This window comes from Plectrocnemia conspersa, unplaced genomic scaffold (genome assembly GCF_051122295.1).
Source record: "Plectrocnemia conspersa isolate PC_06_02 unplaced genomic scaffold, ASM5112229v1 ptg000008l, whole genome shotgun sequence".
Lineage (NCBI taxonomy): Eukaryota > Metazoa > Arthropoda > Insecta > Trichoptera > Polycentropodidae > Plectrocnemia > Plectrocnemia conspersa.
Window position 1 is genome coordinate 456279 of NW_028277172.1, and position 12121 is coordinate 468399.

Below are 12121 nucleotides of genomic sequence, written 5' to 3' on the forward strand. Positions count from 1 at the left end.
ACATGCGTTTTTAATTCGTACTAAAATTAGTATTAATAAAAATAACATGAATTATTTTGGCAAATTTCACACTAACATTGCATGAAATATTCGGCGTTTTATCGTAAGTAATGGCCCGAAATTTATACATTAGAGTTTAATGGCACATAATGAAATTATTTATTATTTGTTATAATATTTCACTGTCACTGGCTCGGCAGTGTCATGATAAATAAACAGCCGCACGCCATTTTGAGAACTATATTGGTCTTGAAAGTGGCGATCAATCATTATTACAATAAAAAATAAAAACAGAAAATATTGCAAAGTATGATAGGAATTTAATTTATTTAATATAAAATTAATCAGAAATTGTCTTTTGCTGCTATGAATTATATATGAATTATTGTACTATTTTTTTCTAATAATAATAACAATGTGCGAGGTCCAAACAGCTGCACCGTTAACTATGAGATCATTCAAGTGACCATTTTAAATATTATAAAAAGGAAGTAACAACTCGTTTTGACAAAAACCTTAATAACAATTATATAATATACTCAATACCACAATTGCATATTTCTAAAGACCACCTATCTACTAGTTCTTTAACCACATGATAGGACCAGAAAAACTACCTTTTTGTGCATAAAGCACGTTCGATAGAATATGTGTCTATCTGCAATTAAAACCGCTATTGTCATACCCCTTGCAGTATTGACCTTCAAAAGTTTTACCTTGCATTATTACTTATTTATGGCGAGAACATATTTTGTTGGTTCAATAATCAAACGATGCAATTGGCCTACCAACATCCGCATCTCTGAAGCGTCAGAGCTGTCTCGAATCAAATGTATAAGAGATCTGACCCTTTGTCACATCGTTCGAGAAAGTAAACAACAGCGGATTTTTCAGAAGACATCACTTCTTCACCAGTAGATACTATTTCTCTACGTTGGTAAATTGTACATAATAAAAAAAAACTCATTTTTTAGCGTTTAATTTGGCTGCAAGGTGGCCTTAAACCGCAAAAAAAATTATATTTATAATTAAAAACACAAACAATTTTGGGTATAAGCTTGAGTAAAAAAAAAGCTCTATCTTACTTTAAGATATATTTCAAACCATAGATCTCTTTTGTCATATTCCATCAGAATTTAGTACAAGTTTTATCAAAACCTCTAACACTAACTTAACTTTAAAAAATTTGACTTATAACATATGACGCGCTAAATTCTAAAATTAAGTCAAAAATTAATAAAGTAGAAAAGTTTCTATCAGGGCTGTGGAGTCGTTGGAAATTTTTCCGAAACCTAACTCCGACTTTTTCGCAAAAATTTCATTAATATAATCTTACAATATTATTTATTTATATGTATGTAAATAACAACAAAGAAAAAAGAACAAAAAAAAATTATAATAATATTTCTTAGGATTAGTGCCGCGCCATTTTGGTAAAAAAGGAGTCGGAGTCGATCGATTTTTTATGATTCCAACTCCACAGTCCTATTTTCTATATTTTTCATTTTCGTTTTTTTAAAAAGTGTTTCTTTTTAATTGCAAATATCTTCGGTTCTAGTTGTCCAATTGAAAAATATAAAATATAAAATTAAAGTAATTGAATTTCCTATTAATCTTTTGTATATATAAGAATATTTAGATTAATTTATTTAGCAATTATTATTTTTTGTTTATATATATATATATATATATATATATATATATATATATATATATATATATATATATATATATATATATATATATATATATATATATATATATATATATATATATATATATATATATATATGTGGTTGAATGCGTTTTCGCGGAGAAATATTTGGTTAATATTTCTAGGAGTCGGATTACTCCGCGTACTTTTTTGATTCCGTGTGGAATCATGGTCCCTACGTTTCGGCCAGATTCGCCCAGCCATCCTCAGGGGAAAATTGAGAATATGAACATCCGGTGTGGGCAAAGCCCAGCATGTGATTGTTAGGATCTGAACAACCACATGCTGGGCTTTGCCCACACCGGATGTTCATATTCTCAATTTTCCCCTGAGGATGGCTGGGCGAATCTGGCCGAAACGTAGGGACCATGATTCCACACGGAATCAAAAAAGTACGCGGAGTAATCCGACTCCTAGAAATATTAACCATATATATATATATATATATATATATATATATATATATATATATATATATATATATATATATATATATATATATATATATATATATATATATATATATATATATATATATATATATATATATATATATATATATATTTATATATATGATACATAATTTTAAAATTAATTTAATTATACTAATAAAAATATTCGACCTTATTTTATAAAATACAACAATATTATTATCACGCGTCATATTATCGATTAAGCTGTTTTTATAACATACTTTCGGGTTTTGAGGCCGAAAGGGTGTGATTAGGCAGCCAAATGGTCGCCGAAAAAGCTAGTAACATTTAATTTTATAAACATATATAAATTACTACTTGTTTAGAGAAATGTATCAGACGGTGGAGTTGAAATAAAATATCTTATAAGTAAGAGTCTTCGCTGGCGTGTTTGGTTGTATTATTGTCGACTGGGATTTCGGTGGAGCAACAATCCGTTGCTGTCTCTCGTCTAGGTGATTATAGAAAATTTGTTTCGAGCCAGTTTTTCGAATCTCAGATGAGAATGTTTGCTAGTCAATTGCATTGCTTCTTGGATAAACCCCCGAATTGTGTGCATTCCTTAAAATTAACAGTCCATATGGGTAGTACATATGTGTGATTAGTAACCAGAGATGAAGAACAATAGTAATGTGCGCTGGGTAGAATATTGTCTAGCAGTAGTTTTTTCGGCTGTATTTATGGGTCCTTTTAATATTTTGAATTATTTGTGCAATTATTTGATTACGAGATCTTTCTTGCGGTATGTTGTGAATATAATTATTGTGTGTGGCTCCACTTTCGATCGAAATATTTTTAATACAATAATAATACGCATTGAGTCATATCAAGTCATGGTGGTCAGATTTGTAGTAAAAAATAAAAGTATTTTCCAGATTAAAATATGTTCATATAATGAATCATTTTTTATGGGTATGATATTGCTTTATTTTATTGTATTACCATAAATATAGTAACACGAATTCGAAATAGTATATATTATACAAAATAAGAAATTATTTCGTCATTAGAAAAAAATAGGAAGTGAGTCATTTAGTTTCATGGTAGCAATTTGAAAACCTTGAAATTATGCAATGTCAAGTTTAACATGAATATATTAATATACACCTTAAATTATTTTAATAAAATAATGTATTACAATTTAATAAACACAAATAAATTTATGTGTTTATTAAACTGTTAAATTTATTTGTCCTAATTTTAGTAATGAGGCAATCGCGATAACCATATTCTACAATATAAATTTTATCAAACAATGAATACCATTGTTGGCAATATTTATGTGTAGAGCTGTAATAAAATATAGCTTAAAACCTTTCCGGGATCAAATCCAATCAGATGTAGAAAGAATATGAAAATACCTTTCGTATAAATATATGTAGGGTGAAAGATATCTTTACATATATTTATATAGTCTTCTCGATCTATATTGAGTCAGCAAAATGACTGGCCTTTTCAAATACTAAATTATTTCCATCTAGTTTGAGAAGCGTACCATTTGGTACATAAAACACCGAATTTATGACGTAACGATCGTCTTTATTACAATGTCGAATTGTCTCGATACTCACGAGACTGAGACAAATGGGATTACATCCGTCAACCACAAAATCGATCATCCGGAAACCCATAGACGATCATCGCGATGATTTTTTTATTTGCCTCCACTCTCGAATCCGAACCGGATCTTGACGAACGTGCTTCGGGAAGAACTCGGAGGTTTTGTTATAACAGTAATTGGATCAGGATGAAAGCTGCCGGTTCTAAGGTATTTCCTTATTATTTTTACTTACAAATCTGTCCGATTTTATTATTTTTCTCCAATTCATAAAATAACCTCGTAAACTTTTCGAGATGAGGATGCGGACGCTGCTGGCGCCAGCGCCGTCTCAAATATATACTATGTATTCAATAACAAGAACTTCAAGTACTCTTTTGACCCATTTGAGTAATTTCCATCTCTCCGTGCGATTGCGTCTTTCTGCAACCACTGATTTAATGCATCTTTATCGGTTTTATTCAATTGTATACTAAAGTAATGGATATGTTTTAACTTAAAATGTAGATGATATTTTTTTATAAAAAACTAATAATAAATTAAATAATTAAAATATAGAATTAATCATAAAAATATGTTTAAACATTGATTTTTAATTCTTGAAAACAACTACTTTGACTACTCTATAATTAAAATAAAATAACGGTAATGATATTACATTACCTTTTTTTTTCTAAAATACTTGAAATACAATTTGATATACAGTTTTATTTTACGATTATACTCAATAAAAATATGTATTATATATCACATTTTTTTATTTAGTCGGTTTTAATATTGATTAATATTAGATACTTTAATATTATATAATATTTATATTATTTACTATCATAGTACACATTACCTAACGATAGATTCTCCTAAGAAATATAGAAATCCTAATAAATTACTCGTATATTTATATACATATATAGTGAATACATATGTATGTTTATATAATAACTTAATTATTTCAATAGTATTATAAGCTGATTATTAGATATTTTTGTAACACACAATCATTATATTACTCACTACTATGAAAAAACACCAGTTTTTTTAGTAACATGTATAAAAAAATAATAAAAAAATGCATATAATGTCATTAATTTACATACGTATAAAAAAACTATTTCTAAAATTTATAGTTTCACATTTGTGACTAATTTCGTATTTTTTATAATAGCATATTATTAGAGATTTTTATACCTAGTATGTACAATATGAACTAGCTCAATTATTTATCACGATATTCATACGCAAGATTAGGAAAATCCAGGAAAACCTAATCTGTGCTGATCGATCAGAGTTAAAATTATATATTAATCACTAATTTCAATCCCCCTGGTAAGGTTTAATGTTAAATATATTATTCAAACCCAGGACTTCTAGGTATTAGTCACGAACTATACCACTTCTTAAGTTTATTAAGTAAGTCGAAGCATTACAGCATTGATAAAGCAAGCGTAGGGACTTATAAAGAAACTTTGTTAGAAAACAATGTATTATATATAAAATACTAATTAAGTTAGGACACACAATTTTAAATCTATTCTGATAAATGTATATATACATATATACTATATATAGAAAATGACAGAATAAATTTCATTAGCTTTAGCTAGAGCTGTTTGTTTTATGATTGTCATAAAATGACTACGCTTGGATTAGCTAATCTTTAGAAAATAAAAAATGGCTTTAATGATGAGTAAACGTTTATTATTATACCTGACAGTCGTATTCGTATTATTGAATTATTTTCTATAAATTATCGATTTTATGCTAAGATATAAAACGCTATAAATTATACATAGCTCTATATTTACACATACTAAAAAAATATTTAATAGTACAGTACTAAATAAAGAATTATCTGATATATTATGGTTTAATTCTACATATTTTATATTTTTTCGGATAAACTCGTTCGGTATGGATAAACATTTTAGCACGAGGTACGACGTATCGTAATATTATAATAATATAAACGCGGGCAACTGCAAATAGCTTTGCGGTCGATGGGTCAATCGCCGTCCATGCACTACCCTCCCCCCTTTATATGCATATGTAATTTGTAAATACTTTTCTACTTTTCGCTGCATTGATTTTTAATTAAAATTTTACTACTACTGGCCATATCTAGTTTTTTTTATTCATACAATATTATTCTCACGCGGCTTATATGCGGATTTAATATTCAGTTTTTTAATGCGATTCGAGCCTTTAATGATAGTCTTCAATAATTATGATTAGAAAATTATTTATTTAATAAATTATGTTAAAATTGATTATTGTTAAAGTTTGTTATATTTTTTCTAAAAATTTTAAATCAAACTTAATTTTAAAATAACTCGGTCAAACTTCAAATTTTTAACTTAATTAACTCTTTTAAGAGTATCGCCGTACATGTACGGCGGTCGATCTTTCACTGTTTTAAGGTACCCCAGATAGTTATATAATATATTTACATATAATATAATTTTTATATATATTTACATTATATATATAGTAATATAAAAAAATAATTTAAAATTATTAAAAAAAAAAAAATTTTAATATTGAAAGCCTGTCTATTGATATAAAAAAAATCCACAAATGCCTAATAATTTAATTTTAGAAACGTTTAAAAATACTAATAGAATAAAGTAGTAAAATAAATCAAAGCAATAAAACACTGATTTTTTTATTATTATTTACTATAAATGCAATAGTAAATAATCATAAATAAATAACAACAGAAATAGTTATGGAAATATATGTGAAATTAAATCACTTCCAGGTGTATACTGACAAATTAACAAATACTTACAAATTAACTTACTACTCAAAGGGTTAATAAGCAAAAATTATATTTCTAGGTAAAAATAAAATAACATTTGTTATTTCTTTACTTTTTCACAATTACCAATAAAAAAATATAATAATTTAATTGTATTTGTAAAATAATTACATATTTTTCAACAGTAATCTCAATAAATATTTTTTGTCTTCTGCTCAGTCGCTTTCTTCTTCTTGAACACGGTCTTCAGTACTCATTATCAAGAGAGCTTAGTCCTAAGATATTTAATACGGCTTTGAAAGGTTGAAAACAGAACGTTTTTCTTGGACTGATTTTATTTTCGATTGCGATAAATATTCAACCCATTTATTTCACTTTGATTTCGCAACGTTTTTGAGCATAACGATCGCATCCTCTTCTGATACCCGTTAGAGCCAGGATGTCTGCACTAGCTGACTCGCCTTTGGCTGTCACCATCCGGCTCCTTAATACGCTGATCTGTTTAATGTCATCTAGGAGGAGCTGGTCTGGTCCGTATCATTTCATTTATAAATTTTATGGTTGTGATTTAATTTTGTGTATATTGTAATAATACAGTGTATTTTTAATATTATTTTATGATTTTTTTTCTCTCTTGCAATGTATTATTTTTATCTTACTAATTTTTTTGTGTAATATAATTATATTATGTATTATTTTTTGTCCATCGTGATACATTGTTGTAACATGTTAATTGTCTTAATTCAATTTAAAATAATGAATTTAATCGCGAATTTTCTTACATATAAATCTATTTAACTTGAAAATATAAACAAATACTGTCCTTAAAAATATAAGTTCACATAAGTGTGTTTTAGATAGTTAAATATAAATGTTTTAATATACATTACATATAAAAAGGTCCTTCTTAACATTACACTTCATCTAGTCTTTTATAAAATGATATAATGTAAAAGAGTATATGTACATCAAAATCTAGATATTTACAAAATTGTTAGTGCAATATTTAACTTACTAATATTATTTTTTGCATAAACAATTAGATTTGTTACAAATACAATCTCAGAATATAATGAAGAAAATAAATTTAAGCACATAGTAAAAATAGCTATTAGGGTTATATAAAGCCATTAAAAATAAGTTAATGGGATAAAATGCGATAAAACGTAATAGGATATATGCAATAAAACTGGAAAGGATATTCTCGTAAATTTTCACCTTTTGAACTTTAATTTAACACTTATTATTACCAGTATCAATTTCATTATAACAATATAATGTCTCATTAATGAAATAGAAATTTTATATGAATAACTAATTATCTATTTATGATGGAATTATTAATTAATTTTATACTAATTACGTTCTTTTGACCCCTTTCAAACAATGTAAAATATATCCAAAAATCCCCTTTGTACGTTTCCAACTGTACCATGAACCGTTCGCCACCATTGTGATTCTTTCACATTAAAAAATAATAATAAAATGCCTTGGGCCTAGGAAAGCTTGTCTGCTCTAGTCATCGAATAACAAATCGGTTTTTTATTCAACATTTTTGCTGAAAAATGCCTGTCTTCCAAACAACCTCTGCCTGTGACGTTTCGTTGTACCTACTTCCCACTCCATAGAATTTTTAGTCATATATTTATGATAACGCGATAAGGAGCTATTTATCATCATCAGACTCCGAAGGTGTTTCTCAGAAGATATATGTATGTACACAAATTTAAATGTATATAACCAGTAGCGATTTTACTTGTTTGCTTACTTGAAAGCGGTGGTGCTAGTTGTGCAAACTATGTGAGTCACTCGTGTTTGAATTGCGTAATCTTGTGTGAATCATCGATTCTACACCTATTGTATTACACAAAATTGACGCAAATTAAATACATATGATACAGAATGAACTATTACTTTTAATTCATAGTATAAAATAATATACTGCAATGTTTGATAAGTAAAATAAAATATCAAATAATTCACAGCCCAAAATTGAGCATCAAATCAATGTTATGATATGCATATTTGCATACAATGCAGTTATGCAATGTTTATAATATAAAAAAAATAGTTTTTTGCTTCAAAACAAGCGATGTATCAGTTCGATCGGACCCCCATACTAGCCATTTTGAGACTTTCAGAAGAGTTAACGCTCTTAACTGCTTGGTTTTAAAGATTGAAAATTAAATTTTTAGTATCGTATAGAACTATCGTGCACCCCTATAAGTTTCGTATGAAAAAAATATATAATTTTTTTTTACAAAATGGCGGCCAATGTAAAAATTTAAAGTGTCATAACTTTGCAAAATAAAATTCTACTGAAAATTTCGTATGCTAAAAGTGTTTAGAAACTTAATTTGCATTTAAAAACAATTTTTATATTGACCGGGCCCCCGAACGAGCTCTTATGCGACTCGGCATATAGTTAACGCTAGTATTTGGTTCCTTTTAAAGATATAGACTTAAATTTTTGATGCAAAATAGAGATTTTGAATATACTTATGATACCGTTTAAAAAAATTAAAAAAAAAAAAAAAAAGTTTTTTTTTCCAAAACACGTTTAGTGTTATGAGTCGATCGACCCACCATACATACGCTTATAAGACTTGCAATATAGTTAAAGTTAGTGTGAGCTTATTTATACGTATTTAAATTGCAATTTTTGTGACAGTATAGAATTCTTAAGCACCCTGTGTATGCTTGTTAGCAAAATCCAATGTGTCAATTTTTTGCAAAATGGCGACAAGTATAAAAATTTAAACACTCGTAACTCAGTAGATTTAAATTTTAACGAAAAGATCGCTAAACATCAAACGTTTAGAAGCCTAAACTACATCCGAATAAAATATAAAAAAAATAGTTTTTTGCTTCAAAACCAACGATGTATTAGTTCGATCGGACCCCCATACGAGCCATTTTGAGACTTTCAGAAGAGTTAACGCCCTTAAATGCTTGGTTTTAAAGATTAAAAATTATTTTTTTAGTATCGTATAGAACTACTAAACATAATTGCATTGTATATCAAAATCTTACAAATAAATTTAATTATCTTAAAAAAAATGTGTCATAACACTACAGGCAGTAATTAAATCCACATATAATTTTATTCTTTATATGATAATTTGTATTGTGAATAGTATTATTTAACGTAACGTTCACAAAGAGCTTCTCGGTATAGTTTTCCGTTTTCCGATTAAAAGAATTGAGTCGCAATTAAAATACTTGAAGAATTTCTATGCAATTATGAAAGGTGAGCTTCTTAGAATTCAATTGACTGCATTTTTAAATTTAAAATATTTTCTTGTGAAGAAAACGAAATGAATAAGATGTTCCTTATTAAATGAAAATAAAAAGCAACTCTTACACTATTATAAATGGAAAAATAATTAGATAAATTTTACTCATAAATAAAACTAAAAATACTCTATCTCATATAGGGCTCCCAATTCTGGAATTTTGAATGTTATTTATTACTGCCTAAAGTAATCTTATCACATAGTTTTTTTGCTATCAAAAATACATACTAAAATGAGATCATGGTTTTTTTCTATATATATTAATTAATTTATGTTTAACATTATTAAAAATAAATTTCTTGAGAAAAAAATCTGTTCCTTTTACCGTACACCTAAAATAATATTATTTTTTTCATTACCAGCGATGCATATATAATTGCTAAAAAAGCACTTTTTTGTAGCAATTTTTGAATCTTCAGCCTAAATTGAGCTTCAAAGCAATGTTATGTGTACTGTTTAGCAAAATTTTAACCCTTTGAGTAGTGAGTTAATTTTACGTATATTTCCATAATTATTTCTGTTGTTATTTATTTATTATTATTTAATATTGCATAAAAAAATCAGTGCTTTGATTTATTTTACTACTTTTTGTGCTAGTATGTTTTATTAATTTATTTTAACACATATATTATTAAATTTTGTTAATTTATTTTACTTATTTAATACATATTATCCATCTTTTGTGTATTTTTTTATATCAATACAGAGGCTATTAATATAAAATATTTTATATTGCATAGAAATAATTTACAAAATTTTTTTAAATAAATAATGATTTTTAATTAATATTTATTCAGTTATATATGTAAATATATTACAATTATACTATTTGTAACTATCTGGAGTACCTCAAAATAGTGAAAGATCAACCGCCGTACATGTACGGCGATACTCTTTATAGGGTTTTATTCAAATCAATAGATTTTTTTATTTAATATCATAGAAAATATGTAATAACACTTTATTACAGCCAGGATTAAAATCAACATATAATTTTATTCTCTGCAGCAAAAGTTTTGTTTCATTTTTTGTGTTACTGCATATAAAATTTTGCAATCTATTGAAAATATTAACTCACGATTAACATTAATAGGTGTGCAGCGAGTTATAAATAAAAACATTCTTAAAATCATAATTAAATGGTATCATATTGATTAGGGTCGTTTTCTTACAATATATAAATTTACACTGAATTATATAGGTACTAAAATAAACTTAATGGTAATGCTTTAATTACACACGCCCTTAATAAAACCCTTTGGTATAAACTTATCTAAGAAAATGTGTAAAGGTGTCCGCTTTCTCACGGTTTATCCCATATTTTATTCCTATCTGAGAATCAAACGGTCGTGTTTTAAATGGTATATTTTTAACATAAATCCTAGCTATATCCATATTAATTAACCCTTGAACTATTTAAGCATATACTCATTGATCTTCTCTTATGATCACGGGACAAATAATTTATATCTGACTTATATAATGTTGAATTAGGCTATCGATACCTATAATTTATAATGTATGTAACGACTGTGATAATAACGAAAATGGTTCGTGCCAACAATAGGCAATGAAATCAAGGACAATATTCGGCTGAGCTCCTAATGAGTATTGCGCAAAAACGCTATATGCCGAATCGTTCGATCAAGACCATAACGACTCTAATTAAACGCAATCCTAACTGCCTCCTTATTGACGTTCATTGTGTAATGCCGTTAAAAGTTATGTACTAATTTAATCTAATCGCTAACCGTGAGCCGCCCTAATCTCGGTGTCTCGCGGATATGCCCTAGAGGCTTGTAAAGGAGGATATCTCTTATATTCATAGGTATTATAATATATAGGAGGTCTGATCAAAAAGTAGCTAATCTTATGTTATTTTATGTCAAACATATGCAACCTGTGTTTGGCACTTGGGAATATGTCCGTAGATTTATTCAAAGCTCGAAATTTAATGATACAGTCATACGTATAAATACATATAAGCGTGTCTGGTCTCGCTGTTGTACTGTGTCACGAAATTTTGAGTCGTATCGAAGATCAGGTTGAACTCTTAGGATTCATGCGACTATTTTAGTTGGACGAGATCAGACGATCTGCTTTTTTTGGTCTTCTAACAATCACCTCAGTCGATTTACAATAGTTCCGATTAGATACAATTTGGTGAAGCTCTTGTTTAATCCAAGTGATGTTTTTGAATCGTCGAATGCCTTAAATATAAGTAAAAATATTTACAAATGCGCAATGAATAAATATTATAATATATAAAACGTATTTTTGATCTAATTCTCAATATATCATCATTTTCTGATCTATGGAAAT

The 12121-nt window shown here is 27.4% G+C and overlaps 1 protein-coding gene across 6 annotated transcripts in view; it reads left to right on the forward strand.

Moving 5' to 3' along the window:
• LOC148232640 (uncharacterized) overlaps positions 1 to 12121 on the forward strand; it is a 76039-nt gene that overhangs the window by 5846 nt on the left and 58072 nt on the right. For 2 of the 6 annotated variants that reach the window (XM_088189488.1, XM_088189489.1), the window contains exon 1: positions 3834 to 3955. The exons of the other annotated variants lie outside the window; for them this stretch is intronic. In XM_088189488.1, coding sequence (XP_088045614.1) covers positions 3935 to 3955 — 21 coding nt within the window. In that variant the 5' untranslated portion in view covers positions 3834 to 3934. Of the gene's footprint in view, positions 1 to 3833; positions 3956 to 12121 lie in introns of those variants that run through there. 6 annotated transcript variants of the gene reach the window in all.